This window comes from Phycodurus eques, chromosome 7, assembly GCF_024500275.1.
Source record: "Phycodurus eques isolate BA_2022a chromosome 7, UOR_Pequ_1.1, whole genome shotgun sequence".
NCBI lineage: Eukaryota > Metazoa > Chordata > Actinopteri > Syngnathiformes > Syngnathidae > Phycodurus > Phycodurus eques.
Genome location: NC_084531.1, coordinates 24242544 through 24267689, shown reverse-complemented (window position 1 = coordinate 24267689; position 25146 = coordinate 24242544). Strand labels below are relative to the sequence as shown.

Sequence of the window (25146 nt, the reverse complement as noted above, 5' to 3'; positions counted from 1 at the left end):
TCCGTATCGTGGCAACCATAGAAATAATATGTACATGGTTGTTACACTGAATTTTGCGTCACTGTTACCGCCATATTGGATGGAGAAAAGTGGAGCGATCGGTGATGACGCTTACTAATACTGCAGTTAAATTAATATAAATCACTGAATATAAAAAAAATCAAACTGAATTAAATGTAAACGTTAGTGTGGAAAACCTATATCTACATTAGAAAATCTGATTATTAAAGACATAAAATACAGTCGTATTATTTTTTAAATCGCTTATCATCACAGTAGCAGCTTAGTATTGATAGTGCCTGTAAACACATGAAAACAGAAATATATCAACGTTATTAGATTATAAATGTGTACTCCTTGTACATTAGGATATAGGTGTGCGCAAAACCAACGTCGGTATATTTCAGATTTTTTTTCCCCATACAAATTCGTGTTTAAAACCAGCGCGTGTCAAATGCCGGAAGTGACGTCATTGTTGTTGCACGCGCAGAGCAGCTGTCATGTGATAGTTGCTGCTGTGGCCACCCCGAACCTCTGAGCGACGCGCTGTTGCTGACACGAGCTGGATAAGTCTGTAACCCCTTTTTTTTTTTTAATGAAGTCTAAATAAACCCCAAGCCGAGTTGTATGTTTGTTAGCTGCTTTCTGCGGGAAAACCGGGAAGCCGGAAGGTACCGGACGCTGCTGCCATGGGGTGCTGTTACAGCAGCGACAACGAGACAGCAGACCAGGTAGTTAGCGGCTTAGCTTGCTCAAACTAGCTCCCTAGATTTTTGTCTGACATCGTGCGTGCGTAACTCACCCTAAATGACATTTAGGACAATCTATTGATGTTTTCAGGGGATGCGGGTTTACCGAGCGGTGGTTATTCAGCTTTTGGAGCTTGTGAAACACGTTTAGCATGCTAGGTGACGGCCTAGCTCGGGGCAGTTTTTGCAGATTGCTCACGGGGGAAACGAGAGAGGAGAAAGCTGTCACGAGTTGGCTTGGCTGTGTTAACTACTAGCATAATGAAGCTACTCCCTGTGACCACATTGAAATGAGGGGCGTAAGCAAGAACTTGTATTGTTTGCTACGGTCAATGCTCGCATATGTCACGAGATACTTCGAAGTTCCTGATTTGTGTTGTGCCGTGTGACTCAAAGCTTCAGCTGATTCCTTTTGAGGAAACGTGTCTGTTCTCCTTTCAGAAAAGTGTCATCAGAATAAAAAAAATCCTTAAGCTTAAACTCTTGGGTTTTGTAACCAGAGCTGGCTCAAGTACTCACACTCTGTACCAAATTTATAATAGTTTGGATTATTCATTCCAGTTATTTTTTTATTTCATTTTGACTTGATTTTCAAATTATTATTATTTTTAATTCTTTGGAAAATGCTTAGTTTTATTATAGTTTGTCCACTTCGTAGCGCCCTACTGTTTGAACAAGTTTTTTTTTAATTTTTTTATATTTTTTTTATATCATGGTTGAGATCTGTTTCCCTACCAAGATTGACACAATGCACTTATTTTACATAAGAAAAATCACATGGTACACCACCAGATAAAAGTGCAAAAAGTACTTTCTTATACTAAAGTAATGATGATCACATTTCAAGCTTACTGACAAAAATGTAGTTACTCAGGGTGAAATCAGGATCTGTTAAATTGAACACAAAGCTGATATGCTAGCGGGAATGCAGGAGAAAAACGGGATCTTAATTCATTTTCGCACCAACTAGCTTATTTCCTATGGCAAACCTCATGACATTAATGTGCTGTGGCACATTGGTTGGGAATAACTGGTTTACAATAAACATTACAGCTGTAATGTACAACAAATGTTTCGTGATATCATACAATGAATAGTTCTTCATTATTCAGTGATTTTTATCATTCAAGGATAATGAACGCAAGCCGCTGATCACCCACCCGAACCCTGTCAGCAAGCCCCCTAATGGCACAGACTGGATCACTCCTACGGTCCCCTCAGCCCGAACAGATGAACAGGCCCTGCTCACATCCATCCTCACCAAAACGGCACAGTGAGATTCTGGTCCCCGCAACAGTAGACTCCCATCAGACAACCAGTTAAGTTAATAAATATATTCTCATTTGTTGTGCAGGAACATCATCGATGTGTCGGCGGCTGACTCAGTCATTATGGAGCAGCATGAATATATGGACAAAGCTCGGCAATACAGGTATACTATACAAATGAATTGCTCCGTTCGTGCTTTATTCACACATTAAAGGGCCCATATTTTGCCAAACCAACTTATTCTTGTATTTGGGATGTAATATTGTCTCTGTGGTGCCTCTGTAAACGTGAAATACGAATTAAAATCACATTCCTGACTTCTAGATGTTTTTCTGCCAAGAGTCCTGAAATCAGGTCATTTAAATTTCTCGAGCTTATCTATGTCACTAGCGAAGATCTCCGCCTTCCCTCTCTGCTCCCGAGCTAGTGCTGTCAACATAACAAACCTGTGCTCTCACAAGTGGCTCTTCTACACGGAGGCGACCAATCACAGGAAAGGGGATGGTCTTTGCCAAATATGGACAAAGCGGATACAAAACTGGGTCAAACAGAAGTAGCTGTCAGAGGGGCCTATTCTTGACACTTGTATGACAAAACCAAGGTGGTTTTTTTTTTTATCGAAATTGACAGTTTTATACTAAGTCCATGTTAAAAAGTAACACTATGGAGGTCTACATAGCCAAAATATGGGACCTTTAAAGGCAAAGCTTCATTTGACTAGACTGACCTCCCTCAATAAAAGTGCTATTACAAAGGCAAAATCTTAAAAAACTGTTACTGTCCAAATACTTCTGGACCTAACTGTACATGATGACCGATGAAATAACAGAAGAAGAAAAAAAAATATATATATATTTATATATTTTCTAATGTGTTCACTTCCTCAATCACCCCAGATAGCAAATGGAGTCAACCAACAAATTGCCTTTACCTTTTCAATTTTAAATTCAGTGACCTCCAGTGGTGATCAGATCAAACAAACAAGACTGCTATGTATGTGCTAAAAATGAATTTTTCATAATAGGTCACCAGAGGACAAGGTAATGTGTATTAAATGCGTGTTGTTTTCTCCTCTCAGTACAAAACTTGCTGTATTGAGCAGTAGTGTGCCCCAGAAGAAAGCCCTGGGTCTCCCCTCCCTTACCAGCCAGCCCCACCAAGTGCTCGCCAGCGACCTGGTGCCATACTCTGATGTTCAGCAGGTAGTCAGTCACACATAACGCGTTTAGACATCTGTTAACCTCTCGCTGGAATTTGTCGGGCTTTTGAAATAGATCTGTGAAATGCTATACTTCTCTTGTTAGGTGTGTTGAAGAAATGGTTCTAATTATGCCCTCTTCACCTGCTTCTTCTTTTCAGGTATCCAAGATAGCGGCATATGCCTACAGTGCAATCTCTCAAATCAAAGTGGATGCTAAAGAAGAACTAGTAGTCCAGTTTGCCATTCCTTGATCCTACAACTCTGGCCTGCGTATTGCTCCTCCCAACGTGTGTGTGTCTCTGTCACTCCCGCATCTTCATACCTTCTCTTCACCAATTTATCAAAGTCTTGTGCTTCTTGGCTTTGGCTCCAAATGCAGCGTAGACACAGACAATGGAACGTAGTACCACAACGGCCATATCATCACACTGTACAAAATCGTGGGTCAGTGAGAAGTTGTTCTGCCTTACAAAACCAATGGCTCTATCAGTGCACATTTAGGAAATTTGGCCTCCCCTGCATCACAACTTTAGCCAAAATAAAATGTAGAAGTCCTGTCATTGCTAGTTGTTCTTTATTATAACTCATTTCATTTTCATTTTTGTTTACTGTGATCAGTTTTGGATATCAATCTGAAGGAGGTTATATTAGTTTAAACTAATAACTTTTATTGGTAAGCATTTCAACTCGATACACAGCTCAATACTATAAGAGTAACTGACAGGCCATAGTTTTGTCTGTTTACACTGTTGAGGATGCAATAGGCTTCACTGCAGTGAAGTTTGATATCGATTCAAATCCTATACAGCACTGGAGGCCTATGGTTCCGGAGGTGGGAGGGGGTCTATGCGGGACAGATGTGTATTTTTTTGCCTTTGTACAGAACTTTCTGGCTAATTCTAAAACTGAAGATGATTGTAGAAGGTGTTTTGTAGAAAGTTAACAATTGGCTGTGATCTGGGGTGATGACAACCATTTTTATGAAAACCAACAACACTTGAGGGCTGTGTTTGTCAGCTTTCAAACAAAGCTTTTGGCTGCCGATTGTAATATGATTTGTTCGTATTAATCGAAAACTAACCAATGTAGCAGTGTGGGGAGAGCGTTAACAATCCATTGTACCACAACAGATCAAAGGATCCAAGAGCTTTTTTGAGATTATTTATTTTGTGTTTTTAAACATTTTGCGTTTCAGAGAAGAGCGCAAGAAAACGAGCTGGGAGCACAGTGAGGTGCTCTAAAGGGATCTCGTGTAAGGCTGTGATTATTTTAGCTGCACATTTGAGCTGTTGGCAAAGGGTTCTTGGCATTTTTTTCAGTTTTTGTTTTGTTTCTCAGATGTGTAATACTACCTGAAATTTATTTGGAATATCTTAGGCTAGTACCCCAAAAACCTGGACCCTTTTTTTTTTGTTTGTTTGTTTATTAATTCATTAAAAAGTTCCAACAGCTATTGTATTTGATTGAGTTTTTCAATTTAGTATTAGTACAAATGTCACTTTTGGATTTTTAAACTTAAAATAAACCAAATCTACTTGTAAATGAACTGCACACACCTTTTTAATAAAGGTCTTATGAAACCGTTTGGATATGTTGCAACTTCGAATATAGTTACTGAAGTTTGTCCTTATTTCTTTTGCCTGCATTGCTACTGTGGTGCCATATATGTGCCAAGCCTTGCACCTTCTTGAGGGGTCACAACACTGAAGTCCAAAGCAGGTATCACGTGATTCCTGAACAAAAAAAAAATAATAATAATGATGTCTAAGTAAGTCGACTTAAACAGGCTCACCTCCACAACACAAAATAATTATTGTCAGAGATGAATATGTTGAACTAGCAACCCTTTTCTCTTAGTGGTAACTCTTTTCCCACTAGGTTGTAATATGAGCTTGATCTGAGTTTAGACACTTGTTGCAAGGTTACTCAACAACATGCTAGCCAGTACTGCTTATGCATAGCTCTCTTTCTCCTAGTATGGATTCACTAATCAAGCTGGGAATAAATCACTTACTGTAAACTATAAGTACATTTCTTAAAATAACAACTTGTGTTCTGCTTGGTCTTAACCCACAGTCTGTTTCCATGGTAACGTGTCGAGGACCACATTGGCTAATTCTACCCGAATTAAGTCTGTCACTCTTCCAGTTCATAAAATACCAATCAAAAGTAAATGTATGTATTTACGATCGCTTGAGTAACGGTTGGAAGTTGGTTGTTGGTAATTATTTTATGTTTAACATTTTTTGGCCAAACATTCATCACCATGTGTTGCTACGGCCAGCTGTGCAGGTCCCCCCCCCCCAAAAAAATGATAAAAATCTTAAAAATGTGCCATGATCGATAAATTTCCGGCCTTCTACCCAATCGTAGTCATTTATTTTGGGATGCGTCCTCCGGCGAAATGTGATTGATTGGTTTAATCTTTGTGAGACAGTTTTTGCATTTGTACGACTTCATAGGCCTGGATGGACTCGATGGGGTGGTGTACTTTCGATGTTGAGCTACATAGAGAAAGAATCAATGTATTTAAATGTTGACAACTTTCAAAAAATGTTTTTTTTTTGCTGCTGATTTGTTCGTAATAATTGAAAACTAACCGTTGTAGCAGTGTGGCAAGAGTGCTAATGATCCATTTTACCACAACGGATCAATACAAATATCACTTGGATTTTCATACTTCAAATCGACCAAATGTATTTGTCAATGAATTGCACACACCTTTTAATAAAGATGTTATGAAACCGTTAGAATAGTCGTGACTTGGAAAACAATCACTGAAGTATTTCCTCATTTCTTTTGCTTGGGATGCTACTGTGGTGCCAGATCTGTGCCAAGGCTCGTTCCTGAGGGGTCACAACACTGAAGTCCATCGTCTTTAATCGGGGCAAAGCAGCTATCACGTGATTCCTGAATGGAAAAAAAAAAATTATATCTAAGTGAGTTAACTTCACAGGCTCACCTCCACACTACAAAAATACAAGAATAAATCAAGTTTAATAAATTAACATTTTTTCTTATTGTGTCATTCAGAGATGATGTTGAATCAACAGCCTTTTTGTCTTAAAGTGGTATCAATATGCCCACTAGGATGTAATATGAACTTGATCTGGATTTAGAGACTTGTTGCAAGGTTACTCAACAACATGCTTGCCAGTACTGCTTATGGATAGCACTCTTTCTCATAGTATGGATTCACTATTCAAGCTTAAAATAAGTCACTCACTGTAAACTATAAGTACATTTGTAAAATAACATCTTGTGTGCTGCCTGCTCTAAACCCACAAAATACGGATTTTGTTTTTTTCACTACCTGTAGGCCTTGTTTGTTACAATGAGATTTCCATGTAGTGTGATGGTGTGTAGACGTGAGAGACTTTGTAGCTTGTCTACCTCTGATAGAGTAAAAATACGGTTACCATGAAGATACAACACCCGCAGTTGGGGCAGCTCACATAAAACCTAAAACACACACAAGTCAAACTTTGTATATACTGTATGCGAGAATAAGCCCAAGAACATGTGCGTGACTATACAACAACAAAAAAGCTCACTTTGTCTATATTTGTGATGTGGTTAAAAGAAAGGTCCAGCCAGCCAAGCAGTGATGGTTCAGCCAGGAAGTGGTTGATGGTTTTGTGAAGCTCATACAGGTTTGTAATATGGTTGTTATTAAGACGCAGGGAGCCACTTAGAAACTTTCCGACTGAATTTCTCTTTAAAGGCCGCAGACCACTGTTTGGTTCTTCTGACTGTGCATCTGAAATGTAAATAAATAATGACCTCCAGGCAGTTTTTCCAAGTTATTTTTGTAATTAATCAAGTATATATGGACCATACTGAGTAAAAGTCACATTGGCATGCGTTTGTAAAGGAACAATTTGTCACATTTAGTTTCAAACAATGTGAAGTTCTGAGTCACTTTTTTTGGATATTTACAAAAATATTTGTCAAATAGTTAAATAAAAAAAATTTAATGTTACACCAAAATGTTAAATATATATCTAAATCTTAAACGAATCTAAATATAAATGTTATCACTATAAATGTTCCTGGGGAAACTAAATATTTAGCTAATATGCAAATCTAAACTGATGATAACAGGAAGTACTGAAATAAGCTTGACGTCGATAGTGTCCACTAACCAGGGAGGCGGCACGGTGGGCGACTGGTTAGAGCGTCAGCCTCACAGTTCTGAGGACCCGGGTTCAATCCCCGGGATGGGATGGGATGGGCTGCGTCGTGCTGTTGTGGAGTTTGCATGTTCTCCCCGTGCCTGTGTGGATTTTCTCCAGTCACTCCGGTTTCCTCCCACATCCCAAAAACATGCATGGTAGGTTGATTGAGGACTCTTAATTGCCCTCAGGTGTGAATGTGTGTGCGAATTGTTGTTTGTTTATATGTGCCCTGCGATTGGCTGGCGACCAGTTCAGGGTGTACCCCGCCTCTTGCCTGAAGTACGCTGAGATAGGCTCCATCACGCCCACGACCTTTGTGAGGATAAAGTGGTACAGAAAATGGATGGATGTATGGTTATCAGTTGTTTAAATTAGTATTGTAGCTAAATATTTAGCTCCACCGGGAAAACATTTAGATGTAACATTTGTATTTGTATGTACTTTTTTTTCTGTCAAATTTGATGTAAATGGGACGCTGCCATTAAAAAAATCTGAAAATGGTCTGTTTAACGTCACATTTTTTATACATTCATATGGGCATTTTTCTACCAAAGAGTCAAGGTTTCCTAATGAGTTCCACTGATTTCTGGACAAGTCAATTTGGGCCGATATGGAACAAAAAAAGTGTCATGAAATCCTTCATCCTTATGCAACTCTTACAAACTAGGCCTAATTTTATTTGTCTGTCAAATCTCTATGCAATGATGTTCACTTTTTTGATATACAGCTGCTTTGAAAATTTTAGTAACATCCCTATATAAATATTGCAAATGTGCAAAAAAAATGACTCAGAAATTGACATCAGTTTTTTGAAACACTCTTTGAAACTAAGTACAGTATAACAATGTGGCTGATATTTTCATTCTCGATATTTTCAGCGTGAGCCTCATTACAAACGCCAACCCATATTGCCTATAGAGTAAATTTGCGAGATTTTGGTAGCAAGTGTGACATACAAACATAAACGGAATTTCCCCCCTTTAAGCATACAACATTAAGTGTTTTAAATAGGAGCAACAGTCGCCAAACAAAAATAATAGTAAGTAAACTAAGAAAACTAAAGATCAAAAGTAAATGTTATACCTGCCAAGTTGCTGATCGCTTTAAAAGATAAATCCACTGGAGCCCCATACATCGTCACCTGTGGAAAATTAAAACTAAAACGGTCACATCACGTTGACGCCACATATCAGTGTTACCCCCAAGGAAGGAACACTAGCCTATGATAATCTGCTATTTACGACCGTCTGTTGTTGTTAACTTTTCAGCTATCACACGCTTACACACACATTGAGTAAAAATCAACGCTACTTGTCTCCTAGCTAAGTGTTTACTGTACAACAGTACAACTATGTGGATTTAGACTAACGTTTACCTGTAGCAGTCAACAATCTGTTTCCATGGTAACCTGTAGGCAATATAAAGTTTGCTAATTCTACGTGAATTGAGCCCCCCAATGTTCCAGTACTTAATATAAAAATCTAAAGTAAATTTATACAATAGATTGGGTAACTGTATTTGTTGGTTATTAGTTTATTGATTAGTTATTATTATGTTTAACATGATTTCGCCGTACATTCTCTTCCTTGTGCTGCATCCCGGCTAACCCACGTGCCTATGTGGCGGCCATATTGGCAGGGGTGACGTTCCCATCAAATGAAACACATGTACGATGAAATTAAGTCGCAACTTGCTCATTTCTCAACCAATTTTCATGAAGTTGACATTTTTGTCAATGCCAAAGTGTGTGCTATCAACACAGAATATTTAAGGGAAAATACAAATAAATATTTTTACCTGTGAAATGTTATTCTCAGTTCCTTGTTGTAATTGTACGGTGTGATGCGTAACTGTATCTACCACAATGTGCCTGTGTCTTTCAGTTTTCTTGCCTTCTACGCACATTGAACGCGCTGACAACTTTGCCCCTACTAATTTATGGTCACCGTAGGCATACAACTCAAAAGGGGCACATTTATTTAACAATGTATATCTATGACTTGCAGGTCAAGCAAGCGCAATGCGGTAACAATTTCCGGTCTTCTACCCAATCATAGTCTTTTATTTTGAGAGGCGTCCTTCGGCGAAATATGATTGGTTAGTTCAATCTTTTATTCGCCAGTTTTGAATTTTGACATAGTTCGTGGAACTGTTAGTCTGGGACGCACACCAGGGCGTGTTGTCCAAGTGAGCGCTTTTTTTGTTTTTTTTTGCAGGGAAGCGAACATTTACATTATACCGTATGGACAACTGGATTGAACGATTTAACTCGAGGTGAGTCGCCTTGAACAACAACAATTCGCTAGCTTCACCGCGCTAACAATATGAATATCCAGCCAGTAAAGTTGAACAAAGATGTTTATCCTTGCTAGCATGATGTTGTCTTCGTAAGAGGCGACCATTTTGTCGTGAATGTGGTTTTTTTCTCTCTTTCAAGCTAGCCAATTTATTCTTTCTCCCAGCAAGATTGAGAGGAAGGGTCTGCCGAGATGAGTCTTAATATGGGCGTCAAGGCTCTACTTAAATGGGTAGGTTGTTGTCAACTTGGCTCGTACAGTATAGTGTTTACATGAATCAAAGGTTTGACCCCAAGTCCATTCTATATTTACAGGTCAATAGTATTACATTGGGCCACCGAGAAATGGACGTTGAAGACTTGCAAGATGGGGAGCTGCTGCTTCGTGTTGTTTATAAGATGTGAGTTCATTAGTAGTAATGTGTTTTAGAGACCATTCAGAACATGGCCTCTGTTGTTTATCCATTGTTTTCCTTCTCTTTAATTTCAGGAAAAAGGAACCAAACTCTCCTTTAATCAAATCAACTGAGGAACGGTTTAAACTCATTGCAGAATTTGTGGAGAGTGAGTTTCTTATATATTTGGGCTTTTTAAAATAATAATAATAATATTTTTTTTTATCTCTAAAAGTGTTGTTCTAGTCATGGTACTAACTGTCATGTGAAGTTTGTACCAAGCAAGCAGATGTGTCACATAGTTTTACTTTGGGTGTTGCCCAACCCTTAATTTTTAGTCTGCCTTGAGATGTGTGTGTTGTCCCAGACAATGCAATTATTCACAAGTGCAGGGTATAGTTAATAATTCAATTAATCTGGAATATTTTTTTCCAGATGAAACTAATGTTATCAAATTTTCAATTGCATCTTCTGACTGCACACTGTATTTTTCTATCACTAATATCCTATCTGTATCTATCTATCTATCTATCCTTTATTTATTGTTGATCAGAGGATTGCAGATTTAGTCCAACCAAAGGTACACTGTTATCCTGGGACAACATAAGAAATGGAATCAACCTGACTGTGGAAATTGCAAAGGTACATGTGTGGAAAGCTGTTAAACGCCGTTTTGTTTGTAATATGTATACGATATTACTGTTTTATATGCTCCTGAACAATGACATGCTTCTATTGTACATTATTGTAGGTTGCAAATAATATAATGGGAATTTCTGACTTGTTCGTTATATTTCCAGGTCCTTCTGTTGCTGGTTTACTATGACATGATGAATGAACGGTGCACCCTTAAAGCCTTGGAATGTGAGGTGGAGGTAAGTAGGCAGCATTGTTTTTGCAAAAAACACTGTAAAAATACAGTGTTAATGTGTTGTTGTTTTTCATGAATTCTGTGCCACTGTAATCATATTGCTACTCTTGCTTGACAGAGGGAGATTGCAAATCTGACTGGCTCTTTTGTGATTGAGAGTGTTGGCGGTGTTTATCTGAACAATGGCCTTGATGCCTACTTGTCAAAGCGATGTGAGTCTCAAATTCATTGAGTCTTCCGTTTGATTTGTGCTTAATTTTCACAAATAACACAAGCATTTATTGTACATTTGAGAGCATGTGTTTTCTGGTTTTGGATGCACTTTTCAGCTGATATAAATGTTTGTCTTCATCTTTCAGATTTGCCCGTGCCTCTTGAAATACTCGAGCGAACGGTAAGCACCTCCAATGCGTCGACCGTCTCTTCACTCTCAGATGGAGACTCCCCTGTGTTCCATCGCACACCGAAAATCACATTTTTGGACATGCATACTGTGGCGTCATCTTCCGTCAGGTATGGTTGACTATTATAATTGTACATATATTTAAGTAGTTTGAAATATTTGTTCATAATTATTATGTGTATACAGTAGGGATGGGGACCAGGCCTGACTGCGAATAATTTACCGTCATTATAATTGTATTGGTGGGGGCGGGGGAAAAAAATCTTCAACAAGTGGGAATTTACAACCAATAAGCATTTTGTACAAAAACTGGGGGTTGGTTAAAAAAAAATATAAATATATTGTGTGTGTGTAAATATATAAATTACATACAAAAAACGGGGGTTAGTTTAACTATATAATGATCAGATCACATTTTATGTCAAATTTGTAATTTATCATTTCAAAGGCTTTATGTACTTTTTCTTGCAACAATTGTCTGTCGGTCTCTCTGCCTGATTCTTAAACTAAGTTGAATTCATACCAGTGTTTTGTTATTCCCACAGCAAATCTCCTCTTCAGGATATAATGAACACCCCCAAATTCCAGTTGAGAAAGATTCAGCGGCAGATGGTTAAAGAGCGAGATCATATGGATCGGCTGGAGAAGGAGCTCGCCAGCAAGATTAGCCTCATTGCACAAAGAGGTGCTGAATTTACAGTATTTTTGTGTGTTACAATACTGGTGGTCGACATCAAATGCCCAAGTGTTCACTCCTTCTGATTGTCACTGATTTGTCTTTAATTGGATGCCTATGGTCGGAATGGTGGCCCAATGATTCCCTCTCAGTCCTGAGGTTCTTTGTTCAAATCTCGGCTTCAGTCTTCAGGCATTTTTAGCTGTGCTTGTCTGGGTTATCTCCACACATTCCAAAACCATGCATGTTCACATAATTTAAAACTCTGAATTGAGCGTGGGTATGAGTTTGAATGGTTGTTTGTCTGTATGTGCCGTGCAATTGGGTGTAAACCGCCTTTTGCCCAATGTCAGTTGGGATAGGCTACGACTTACGCCTAGTGACGATAAGAGCTGTAGAAAATAATGGATGAGTGCACTTGTGGTAATATTGCTTGCCTTCCCATTCATGTCTTGTTCATTTCTTCCCTCAGAATCTCATATTAACCAGTTGCAATATTGTCTGGACAAGATGAAAGGGGAGCAGAGCGATCAAGAGCAGACTACCAGGGAACAAATCAATGAACTGCAGTCCAAGAATAACTCGTAAGAACCTCTCCAAATCTAATTTTAATCGCAGTACAAAATCATTATCGTACAATAGTGAATGAGATATTTGATTTGAGTTTTTCAAAACTGAGTTCACCTTATTATGCTCAACTTTAAGCCGACTCACTGGGCTTCTTTGAGAAATAAGAAATTAATCAAGCATACCATTAACTAATTCCAAACACATTTTCTGTTCAGGGAGGCAATTGAATGACTACAATTGGAAAACTTAATTATGAACTGATATGCTTTACTTGCCCCCAGTCCGGGGTGCACCCCACCTATTGCCCAAAGTCATCTGGAATAAGCTCCTATTTTCACTCAAATGAGGAGAAGCATAGAAAATGGATAATTGGACTTCACACTTTTCAGTTCTTTTTTTTTTTTTTAATAAAATGGTAAAAATGAAGATGAATGAAGTACAATAAATATTTTAGTATTAAAAATGGAAATTTCTGTTAAAGAGCATCTACAAACCATTACCAATGATGTATATTCAACCCAGCTGTGGCATAGACCTACTGTATTGTACGTAGAGTGTTTGTTGGCCTCATTACTGTAAGCACTGCATTGCGAAGCTTACCGGTAGTCATTTTTCACAAATTAATATAGTCTTCCACAGTATAGTACTTAAGTGGGTTGTTACTCACCGTTCCCACCTTTCTTGCTTTGTTTTAGGTTACAACTGCGACTAAGTGAGATTCTAAAAGAAAATAAAGACTGTAAAAGTAACTTTTCACTGATGGAGCGAAAAGTGGATGAACTTGAAGAGGAGAATGGTGTCCTCTCTTCACAGGTATGGGCACCTGGTAAAAACTTGCCAGAGACACTGCATTCTCTCACTATACTAGTTTGCATCTCAAGATGCCTTGTTAAGAAACATTTAATGTTTATTTTTTTTAAAAATGAAAGTGTTAATATTGTTTGTAGGATAAAAAAAAAATCTGAGTACTGAATTAAAACTACTATATTTGAATATGTTTTTAAAAAGTTAATTGATCATCAATTTCCCCCATTGTGAATCAAGGACATTTGCCAAATGCCCCATGCTGTTTTATTTCTTATGTAACTGGGTGCTTGGCACATGGACTACTGTACTATGATTCTGCCTATTTAAAGTATCTATTGTTACTTTTATCAGGAAGATTTTAGTCAGCACTTTTTTTGTCAAGCACTTTCTTCAAAGTACCCTGAGAACAGCATTGATTAGGCGGTCTAGAAGTATAATTTTAAATGAGCACGCTACGCTTTTCCTGAGGGAGTGAGGGGTTCTGCTAAGGTAGTGCATTCTCCAACTCCAAATAACAGCATTATCATCTTTGTCAGTCAATTTTTCATACAGCTCTTGTGTTTGGATCTCATTAGATAGTACAAGCTGTCATAAGGTTATAGTCTGTCTCTGTGTAAAATACGCACAGGTCCTTTAACCTATAATGGGATGTATTTCTTCAGATACGTGCAGCACATGCACAGCTGTCCATATTTCAAGCTGAGGTTGGCAGTCTGACAGAAACCCATTTGTCTGGTCAAGAGGAGTCGAGAACAAAAATGGACTACCTACACTCTGAACTCAATCAAGCCACTGCACAAAAGGTAGGGGTGTCCACTACCCCAACTGTAAGGCCCTGGTTTGTCACAAATCTGTCAAAGGTCCCAGTGCCATCAAAATCAAATATTTTTTTTGTTTTAGGCATAAAAAAGGGCAAAATGAGTCTGCGACCTGGTATAAGTTTGACATATATGCGGTTTGTCAACTGAATGCAATAGCCTTTGAACGTGATGTAGTTTTGCAAATGAATATTCAAGTACCTTCCCACCTGGTGGTTGCTACACGCACACTCATCTCAGGCAAACTTACTGAATGACAATACGGTTGCGTCTTGTGCAAAGCTTAAACTTTTGGGTCACCTGCCAAACTGAAGTTGAGGAATGAATGGGTTAAATTTATCCATACATCTTCTGAGCTGCTTATCCTCACAAGGGTCGCAGGCGTGCTGGAGCCTATCCCAGCTATCTCCCGGCAGGAGGCGGAGTAAACCCTGAACTGGTTGCCAGCCAATCGAAGGGCACACATAAACAAACAACCATTCGCACTCTCATTCACACCTGAGGCTAATTTAGAGTCTTCAATCAACCTAGCATGCATATTTCTGGGATGTGGGAGGAGAAAAGCCACACAGGCACGGGGAGAACATGCAAACTCCACACAGGCGGGGCCGGGATTTGAACCCCGGTCCCCAGTCGGCTGCCGGGTTAAATTTATTTTGTGAGAAATTCATAAGCATTTCAGAACCCAAATTTTGCTTTGTTCGTGCACATTTCCTGGAGGATGACTTGATAAACATGAGCTTTCACTCACTGCTGGAAGTGCATTTCCGGGTTTTGAGCGTGTGACCGGGCTCCCGCCATTACTTGCGTCCTGTTCGTGAGGTTAGGAGGGGAAGTCAGAGTGTGATGGAGGTTGGACTGGGTGAGTGTGGGGTGTGAAAGTGTCCATGTCCAATCTGCAGTAGAACATTAAGTTGTCACCCACTCCTTTATTGTCCTGCGCTTGGATCTTGGTGATGTTAATTTCCTTTGTCAGCTGGTTTCTGGCCTGCCTTTTACAAGGCTCTGTCCCCTCTCTGATAGGCGTCTTCATTAGCCTGGTGAATTTGGCCAAGTTTGGCAGTGAACCACTGCTTGTTTTTATTGAACGTGCAGAATGTCTTTGTCGGGACACACACGTCTTGTGATTTTAATGGTTTGTTTCATTACAGGAGCTCCTGACTGAACAAATTCAGATCCTGCAAGGAAGGATTTCATGTTTAGAAGATGACATTAGAGCAGCCACAAAGGAAGATGTAGGAGAAAACCTGGGCCCTATAATTGAGGTAAAGTATCAGTTATTCATATTTAATATAATTTAAAAGCATTGTTTATTAACTATTAAAATTAACTGGTAAACTTGTAAGCTTATTTAAAACCTCTATTCTCAAATTGTCAGAGAGATGCGCTGGAGCTTGAAATTGGCCGCTTAAAAAACGAGCTGGACAGCACATTTGGCTGCTTGAAGAAGGCTGAGGCCAATGTGGAGGCCAAAACACTGCAGCTTTCAGCTTATGAAGAGGAAATCACCCGACAAAAAGAACTCCTGGAGAAACAAAACTTGCACATTGAAGATATTGTTCAAACCAATGATCGCATTTCGAAAGAGCTGCAAAAAGAAATCTCTGAGCAGAGAGAAGCCCTTCAGAAAGAGATTGACTATCTTAAACTTCAACTTGAGCAAGCAAAGCAACAGAATGCTGAGCAGATCAGTGAACTACAGAAACATATTGCTGCTTTACAGCAAGAATTGGACAACCTTAAAGAAATGAGTAGAGAAAAGGAATACCACCTCAATCAGGCCAAAGAAAACGTGAAAGATCTTGAAACAAAGTTTCACGATCTAACATCCATTTTGGTGGATAAAAATAATCAAATTAACATTCTCAAAGAAGAAGTTGAAGTTGTTACAATGGAAACTATGAAAAACAAAAATGAAATTGAAATCAAAGACCAACTGCTGGCCCAATTACGTCTGCAGAATTCCAATCAGCAAGACATTCTCCAGAATCGAATCCAGACTTTGACAGTTGAAGTTGAAAACCTTAGCTTGTCCGTTCAAAGTGCTGAACAGGAAGTTCAATTGAAGCATGATTTATTGGCTAAAACCCAACAAGAGAATATCGAGCAGAGGGCTGTGCTCCAGCAACAGATTATAACCAGTGAGATGGAAGCTTGCAGGCTCAGCACAGAAATGGAGGCCAGAAATGAGCAGCTTGTCATCTTGCAGAAGGACAGTTCCAAGCAGTCGGAAATCCTTCAAGAACAGATTAACCTTCTAAAAAGTCAAGTTGAATGTCTGAATACCTCTTTGACCAATGCAGAGGAGCATGTTCAATCTCTGCAGGCTCTACTAGCAAAGCAGGAGCAGGTAAGTGTTTGTCAAAAAGACCTTTTGCAGCAGCAACTGACTGTTTCTGAAGAGAGTGTAAGGACCATGAAGGAGGAGATTCAGACTAAGGAGGAGCATATTACTTTATTAAACAAGCAGTCCTCAGAGAATTCTGAACAGTTTCATAAAGACATCCAAAGTTTGGAGGGACAGGTGGAGAGCCTTACTTCATCCTTGAAGAATGCTGAGAAGAATCTGCAGTCCAAGGAAAGTTTGTTTGCTAACCAGCACTCACAGAGTACTCAGCACATTGAGACACTGCAGACCCAAATAGTTTCTTCTCAAGAAGAGGTGAGCAGACTGATTTCAAAACTACATTCTAAGGAGGAACAACTGGAGAGTATGAAAGATTATATCCATATTGCAAAGAACCAAGTGAAGGCCAAAGAAGATTTCATTGTCAATCTGGAGAAAGAGAACACTTTTCACATGGATAAGCTCAAAAAGCACAACATGGACCTGGTAGAGGAGGCCGCACAATTCAAGGAGGAAATCCGAACCAAAGAAGACCAGTTAGACTTGTTTAAGGTAGAGAGCGGTAAGCTATCTGAGGTGCTGAAGAATGAGATTGAGAGTCTCAAGAGCCAAATACAAAGTGTCACTGTATCACTTCAAAGTACAGAAGAGCAAGTCCAAACAAAAGTTAACAAGCTGGCCAACAATGAAATGGAGATTTCAAAGGAAAGAGAAAAGTTTCAAAGCCTGATGGAATCCTCTTCAGAGGAGGTGACCATGCTGAGGGAGCGCATACAGGCTCAAGAGGAACAGCTTGCCACACTGAGAGAAGAAGGCTCTTCACAGTCAGATATGCTATATAAGGAGATCAGCCAGCTCAAAAACCAGTTGGCAGTGGTGAATAATTTGCTCTCCGAAGCTGAGCAGAGGGTTCAAGCCCAGTTGGCTATGATGTCCGCACAGGAGCAGGAAAGTGCACACCAGAAAGAGCTTCTACAACATCAGCTGTCTGTTACAGAGGCTGAAGTGAGGAAAATGAATGAGGAGATCCAAGTTAGAGACGAACGTGTCATGCAACTGAATGCCACCAACTCTGAACAGTCAGACTTGCTTTGCCAAGAAGTCCAACATTTAAAGAAACAAGTAGAGTCTCTTGACTCCTCTCGAAGGAAGGCTGAGGAGGATGTTCAGTTTAAGAATGATCTTTTAGTTCAACAGCAGAAAGAAGCAGGCCGGAACCTTCAGGAGAATAACCAAAAGGAAGAGCTTCTACAGAATCTGATTTCATCTTTTGAAGAGGAGATTCTGAAGCTGAGAGAATGTCAAGATGAGAAGCAGAAACTCCTCATCAGGGCTGAAGAGAAACTTGAAATGCTCCAAACTGAGTTGGTTGCTGTCAAAACCCAAGCAGCTGATAAAGACAACAGCCTCCAGGTCCTCAGGGCTGAGGTTTCCAGCCATAGTAATTTGGCTCAAAATGCAAATGAGGAGGCTCAAGTCAGTGCTAAAATGCTGGTTGAGCAACAGGATGAGAACGCCAAACAAACAAATGCACTTAAGCTGGATATTCAGGTACTTCAAGGACAGTTGGAAGTAATTTCTCTGCAACTTATGGACAAAGAACAGCAAATGCTTAAAACCCAACAAGAATCTGCTAGGCTTATAGAGAAACTTCAGCTGCAGGTTGTCTCACTCAATGCAGATTTGCAACAACACGAAAATACACAAATTGAATCCTTCAAACATTGGGAAGGACAGCAGGATCATCAGAAGGCTATTACCATTGAAAATGAGACCCTTGTTCAGGAAAATGAAGTCCTATTGGCCAAGATACTACAAGCGGAAAAGGACCAGAAGGCGCTGGAGAAACAAGTGAATGTGCTGGTTCTGGAGAAGGAGAGACTTGTTCAGACCAAGCAGGCCACAGAGAGAGAGAACCTGGCCTCACTTAGGCTAGAACAAGTGCTCAAGCAAGAGCTTGAATTATTGAAGCTGGAAAAAGCTAGGCTCTTGAAAGAAATGGAAACAAATGAGAAGAGTGAGAGGCATAAGAAAGAGCTGCAGGAGCAGCTGGCAGTTAAAATGGAGGCTGTGGAACACTACAAAGCTCAGGTAGGTGTGAGTTCAGGTCTACATGGATTCATTGATACCTTTCTGCTCAGTGACTGACTAAAATGCGATAATAATAATAATGCGTTGTAGATGGAAAAGGCAGTGAGTCACTACAATGACAAGAAGCAGCTTCTCCATGAAAGCCAAGAAGAGGTGGCTGAGTTTAAGCACTGCCTGGAAGTGAGAGAGCGGGAGGCGAAAGCCACTGGGATGGAGCTCAAACTGCTTCAACTTGAATTGGAAAAGGCTCAAAGCAAGGAAAAAAACATGTTGAGCAAGCTGACCCGTTTGGAGACACAGGTTGGTTTTGTATGTTGTTCACTGTCATTAATGGTGCAACTGCAGTTGGGTGTCAAAAAAGGAGTGAGCTACGTACGGTTGTGTATATGACATGCCACAGTCCCTGTCTCTTATCCCTTTCATAGTGACCAGCAGTACCTTAGTACTGGTGTCATGCCAGTGGTCAGTTTGTACACCTCCAAACACCAATTTGGCTTTACACTGGCAGAAAGCCACCCCAGGCGTATGTCACCAAAATAATCCGTGTGTCACTCTATGCGTTTGTTAACAAAGCAGCGTGTGAGCAGATGTCACTGGCTTTTTGATATCTAATTTGCAATGTGACAAGCGGTCTTCATCGTTGTAGAATTTCTAAAACACCATGAAATGAGCACTTCAAACGTCTTTAGAGACCTCCACAACGAATAACTTTGTGTGAAAACAATTGGTTGCCAAAGTCATGTGACTTATTTTATTGCACACACTGCTCTTCTCAGGACTAATGTACCACTTACACTAATTAAGTCAGGTTTTTCGGGAAAATGATGCTGTTTGAAACATCACGATTAGGGATGTTCGACACTGTAACACGCAATATTACAAAATTATATAACATATGTACGAACAAGTGCAAAAAAGTACGCAACAGGTGAGTATAGCACTCTGTATAATACTCACCGGCAAGTAAACTGGCTATATGGCCAGTACTGAAGTCAACAGTGAAAATATACGATATTAATGCACTGAATAGTAACACTCGTATTCTCAGTGGATGAAAGTAGGTAAATGTGGAAATATAGTCATGAAGTATATGCATCATTATAATAATGAATGAATAAGATAAATGTATGCATATGCTTACAGACGTTGTGTCTTAATGGACATATGAGAAGATGGAGAAGGATGGAATTCACACAAATGTTCTCAGCCGTGCAGAAAGGCATAAATACGAAAATTGAGTTAGCAAATAAACAGGAATTTAGGTACAATGCACTCTAAGCAGTAACATAAACCTTATAAACGTGTGTGTGTGTATATATATATATATATATATTTCCAGACATTGCATCTTAATGGGCATATGGGAGGATGGCAAAGGATGCTCTTCTCACAGAAAAACATTCTGTCAGCTATACACGTCAATATCAGTGGTTGGTATCGGCAGCCTTCACAAGTACCTGATACACTGAAGGAAGGCCGGGATCGGCTCAGTACCCAGTACCTATCACTATTGAACATTCTTGGTGCGTGCGTTGTGCTCGGGTTGAAGAGGCCATTCCAACCAAATTTCTAGCAGAGTTTCATTTTGGGGAAATGTTGTTACGTTGCTAATATCACGGCAACTGGCTGTGCCAAGAACCTGTGGTCTCCAAGTGGGTGGCATTGTGGTTACAACTAAAAGCAAAGAATTGGCACTAATTTTGGCTCTACTTCCAAACCAGGACTGGTGCCAGCTTAATGTAAAAGGGTTATCTGTAATTGTGGTCAGTGTACAAGTTTTCCAACCCAGTAGACCAAAGTTAAAATCCAGATTTCTATTAGTAATGGAGTCGGAAGTGGGATACTTAGCAGTCTGTGGTAAGCACAGTTTAAAGTAGGCTTAGAGTTGGGATAGGTGACCTTTTTTCATATACTTACTATTTACTTATTCGTATACTTATGTACTGCTTATTTAATTACGCAGATACTTGCTATTACTTTTTCTCATTCTAAACAATTGTGGTTTTTATTTCTAGCGGGTCCATGTACCAAGAAAGACTCTTAACTGCCAGAAGTTGATATTTAGAGAGCACGGTACTGGACTTGGAATCTGCTAAGTTATAGTACTCAAAGTTTTCTTGGAATTTCAACCAAGAGACATCAGTTCTCTGCATTTGCATGCAATTTCTGGCAAAATGTAATTTTTTTTAAGTCTGTTTTTGAATGTCAATGTCTGTTATGCATACACGAAGGTATCCTTTTCTTACTTCTGCTTATATTAAGGTGGCCTTTGCTGACCTAAACCTGCGGGCACACAACCGAATCACTGGCCATGAAGGAGACGTGTCTGAGTCATGTTACTTGGAGGTTCCGGCCTCACACTCAAATGTTCACAATAAAGAGAAGAGAACCATGAGCTCGGACAGTCTGGACCAAAGCTCCCTTGAAGACTCGCTGAACAACACAAGGTTGCATTTTTAAAGCAAAAAGTGTAAAGTGAACAGAAATGCATCTAACGTGACAAAATGATCCGCGACAGCCATTATGCGAACCTAAATTTAAATAGCGTGATATTTGTCCTCCAATTCTGCAGGAAGCTACCGGCAACTAAGGACTCAAGCACTCCGCTTGTTCGTAGTTCTGAGAGGCTGGCAGCCAAACGTTCTGGTCTGAGGACTGAGTCACTGGAAACACTTTACTTTACACCAATAAATACAAGACACATCAACAGGTGACTGGCAATGCTCTTAGTACATTACATCATTTCAGTTTTACCCTGGTGTTTGTTTGGAATTGTGGTGCAATTCAAACTTACGTTAACTCTGTTAAAAAAATAAAATAAATAAAAGGCATATTCATTTTCTCTGTCTAGAACCAGCACAGAAAACAAAATAGAAGTGGATAACTCGTTCATAAATCCATCATCATCTATCAAAAGACGAAGGACCACACGGGTTATAAACATAACCATGACAAAGGTAATGGAAACTTATCGACATGCTTCTGAACTTTGTTAATATTTAGACAACCTGCTTAATATCGTTTAGCACGTCTATATCGACATAAGGTTAAGAACAGCGCAATGAACTACTATGCACAGTGACGTAATATGTCGTCATGCAGCACAAAAAGGCACGCTCAGTTATCGTTGTGATTTCAAAATTATTGTTTTACATTTATGGCCAAGGAATGTTTTGGTACAAATATTTTCTGTAATTGTAACTTTTGTTTCTGCATTAGCATCGGTTAGTAGAGTTACTACGGGGCGTTCTGACTTGTGTATAAATTGGGGATATGTCGTCGTAGGAATGGAACCCTGTGAACAGAGGGACCCCCATCAAACAATAACATACTACTTACTTTGTTCTTGTAAGAGCTACAATGCTGCCACACCACATTTCCTAAAAAACAAACAAAACAAAAACAAAAACATCAAAATTTTGAGTCTTTATTTATGGCCAAAGCCATTTGGACGTACTGCACATAGTTTATGCGCATGTACGCGGTGTAGCTCCACCGAGATGTCCCAATAGGATTCTGATTTGGAAGTCATTCATTACTGTCAGTGCGAATGGGGATTTAGAGTGCAAATCTGATCCCTACTGGTTGAGCCATCGTCACGGTATCCTCTGTTTCCATACAGTTTCAATGAACATGTTCTTTCAAAGCAATCATATTGTCTTCTCAAGAATTGTGGTAAATTCTTATTGGACCCCTCTTCAGAAAACTCCAGGCGCCGATGAAGGTGATGAGACATTCTACAGCCTGGCTCCAGCACGCTCGCACCCCAACCTCTCCAGTGCCCACGGCGCACGTCCTGTGTCCATGGAGCTTTTTGAAACGCCCGCTAAAATGACCGGCGCTGCCAACGACCAGCTCAGCGGTCTTCCTGGGTATAGGCGGAGTACGCTCCATTCGCAGAGTAAGTTTCAACCTGGCTGCGCCACAGGAGAAACTCACGATTTATCAAAAATAACTGAAACAGTATCATTTACTGTCAGATTATTTGAATGGTGTCTGACTTCAAATGAGGCTAAAAACTATATAATCCATTTTATAACTTCTGATGTGTTTAAGCTCCGAATACTTTCTGCGTCGGGGCAGAGAACGAACCAGATGGTGCGCCCGATGACTGGATGAGGATTGCTGAGCTCCAGGCTAGGAACAAAGCATGCCTTCCTCATCTCAAGAGCAGTTATCCTGTAGAGTTTGAGGTTGGTAGATCAGTGGTTCTCAACTGTTGTAACACCAGGACCTGCATTTTCCTATTGTGGCCAAGTCGTGACGTTTCGTTTGCTTGCCTGTCAAAATATTATTTTCGAAATAAAAGGCATGTTCAACCTGAGATGCATGTTGAATATTTAATATTATATATAATTTTATATACATATATTATATATATGTATAATTATTATATAATATTATATATAGTATAATATTTAACCCTTTAACCTGAATGTATACGCAATTTGGAATGCGATGTAATCCATCAGTAACATATGCTAACGCAAACGTAAAGTCATAATTACAGCAACTATTTGCATGAAAAACACCTTTAAACCGTAGATTTAAAAAAAAAAAAAAATCCAATGAAAAACAGCAATTATAGTAGTAACTGTGTGTGCCCTCTTGTGCTTTGTGGCCACGTTCTTGCGTCTGTGCCTTAAACATTTAGTTCATTGTCAGTTTATGGTACCAATTCCAACCTTTCTCTCACTTTTAGGCTGGTTGCAAGAGCACGTTCATTTTCACTGATGAAGAAGTCCGTACAGGTGATCCAACGGAGACCATTCGCCGGGCATCTGTCATGCCAGGCCAGCTGCAGGACTCTGTCGCTTCCCATCGCCACTCCCTGGCGGCGGGACAGTTGAGTACCGCAGCCGGCACCCGTTCTCAGCGTCTGTCCTTGATGGCAGGCCACGCGCCTAAATCGGTCAGCTCCTCTCACGTGAGAAGCCCGAAATACACAAAGCGGTCTGCGTCGATGTTGTCTGTTCCTCAAACGTCATCTGAGGTTAGTCTGTTTGCCATATAGTCAAATTTAAAGATCATTTGGAATCAAGGTCAGTCATCTTATTTATTTTCTAAAATTTCTATATTCCAGAAAAAATTGAAGGCCAGCTGCTTCCCCCGCCCCCTCACTCCGAAAAACAAGAACATCAACAACGGACCCTCCAGCTCTCAACTTCACCCTTCCCTCAGTCCAGTGAGTTTGACAAAGGGCTTATGTTGTTGTGTAATATTTTTTTTTATGGGGCACTAATACTGAACTAACAGTATTAAATGAAGTCTTTATGATTTTAACAAGTAAGACAAATTCAGCCACAAGAAATTGTTTAACTTGTATGATTAACACTTTACACTAACCCAACTTCTTCTTTATCTTTTCAGGCTGACCGCAGGCAGTCCATGATGTTCACCATCGACAACACCCCTAAGAACAACAGCAGCAGTTATCTGAAAAAAGGCCTCAATAAGCTCCGTAGCTCCACACGGAAGTCACCGGGCAAAACCTCCAAGAGGTCTCCTGCAAATGCCGTGCGCAAAGAAAACAAGTCTGCAGAAACATCCCGCGCTGCGGTGGGTCGAGCGGGCAGGGTTGGCGGCTTCAAGTCACCTCGAGTGGTCTCTAAAGAGAACAGGAAGTCCCCTCAAACTGCAGGAAAGGCTGCAAAGTCTCCACGGTTGACTGCAAGCGCTCGCAAGGTAAGGACATAGTCTTTAAAGCAAAGAATTGTCTTCCCACTCAGTTTTTTCATCCGGGCCACCAAGCATTTACAATACAGTAATCCTGTTTTAATTTAACCTGTTCTCCCTTAGAAAATGGTTCAGTTAAAATGTATTCATTCAATTTATTTAAAAAATGTTTTTGCATTTGTCTTATTAAATAATCAGTAAATTGATTTATTGTGAATAACCATTTTTGAAAGGATGATACAGTATCAAAGATTTACCTCCGATGTTCATCTTTACGTCCATTTTGAAAATCAACTTGTTTCGTCATGGTGGCGTTTCTAACTCGTGAAACTCAACATTGTTTTCAGTGTGTATCTGTCAGTGAAGCAAATCCTCTTGGAAGAATGACAAGGTTAATGACCAATAAGTGATTTGCATGCTGCTTTTAGTCCCTACATGTTTGTGGTGTGTTGTGGTCGACTCACACTTAATGACAAAAAAACGGACTGTGTGAGGGTGTCTTCTTTACTACTCTGGTGATGACCTTTTAGGTGTAAACACTTCTGACATGATAAGGTGCTATTTTGAAGTTCAATCTGATTGTGTTGTGGATTTTCTGCATTCTAATCTATTTGTTTTATCTTGCAGATGATGAGGAGAATGGTGTGAATTTTTCAACACGAGAATGTTCATATAACATGTTATTTTAGTTTTTGTTTTAATTGCCTTTTCTTTTTTGGGGATTGTCACACCACTACTTTGTTCAATTGTATATTTAAATGTTGTACAATAAAAACTTTTGAAAAAAAAAATTGTGCTG

At 39.7% G+C, this 25146-nt stretch overlaps 3 protein-coding genes across 5 annotated transcripts; 2 read left to right on the top strand and 1 right to left on the bottom strand.

Moving 5' to 3' along the window:
* Positions 1-496: 496 nt before the first annotated feature.
* lamtor1 (late endosomal/lysosomal adaptor, MAPK and MTOR activator 1) lies at positions 497-5808 on the top strand. The gene is made up of 5 exons (XM_061682612.1): positions 497-731; positions 1880-2022; positions 2104-2181; positions 3097-3220; positions 3378-5808. The coding sequence occupies exons 1-5, from the start codon at positions 690-692 to the stop codon at positions 3468-3470; spliced, it is 480 nt and encodes a 159-aa protein (XP_061538596.1). The 5' UTR covers positions 497-689; the 3' UTR covers positions 3471-5808.
* Positions 5809-5993: 185 nt separating this feature from the next.
* On the bottom strand, positions 5994-8557 carry lrrc51 (leucine rich repeat containing 51). The gene is made up of 4 exons (XM_061682296.1): positions 8481-8557; positions 6774-6979; positions 6533-6681; positions 5994-6129 (listed from the first exon to the last, which is right to left on the bottom strand). Exons 1-4 carry the CDS (start codon positions 8530-8532, stop codon positions 5994-5996), a joined length of 543 nt encoding a protein of 180 aa, XP_061538280.1. The 5' UTR covers positions 8533-8557.
* A 995-nt stretch (positions 8558-9552) lies between these two features.
* numa1 (nuclear mitotic apparatus protein 1) lies at positions 9553-25083 on the top strand. 3 transcript variants are annotated; one of them, XM_061682309.1, is made up of 24 exons: positions 9553-9671; positions 9860-9925; positions 10009-10094; positions 10184-10257; positions 10642-10730; positions 10889-10963; positions 11078-11171; positions 11319-11472; positions 11908-12047; positions 12511-12622; positions 13304-13421; positions 14078-14218; positions 15385-15498; positions 15612-18671; positions 18762-18971; positions 20934-21118; positions 21244-21381; positions 21523-21628; positions 22374-22572; positions 22728-22864; positions 23374-23664; positions 23755-23856; positions 24042-24356; positions 24975-25083. In XM_061682309.1, the coding sequence occupies exons 2-24, from the start codon at positions 9887-9889 to the stop codon at positions 24993-24995; spliced, it is 6000 nt and encodes a 1999-aa protein (XP_061538293.1). In that variant the 5' UTR covers positions 9553-9671; positions 9860-9886; the 3' UTR covers positions 24996-25083. The 3 variants fall into 3 exon arrangements, with proteins under 3 accessions (XP_061538293.1, XP_061538292.1, XP_061538291.1); XM_061682308.1 differs by having other exon boundaries at positions 9839-9925; XM_061682307.1 differs by having other exon boundaries at positions 9835-9925.
* The last annotated feature ends 63 nt before the right edge of the window (positions 25084-25146 follow it).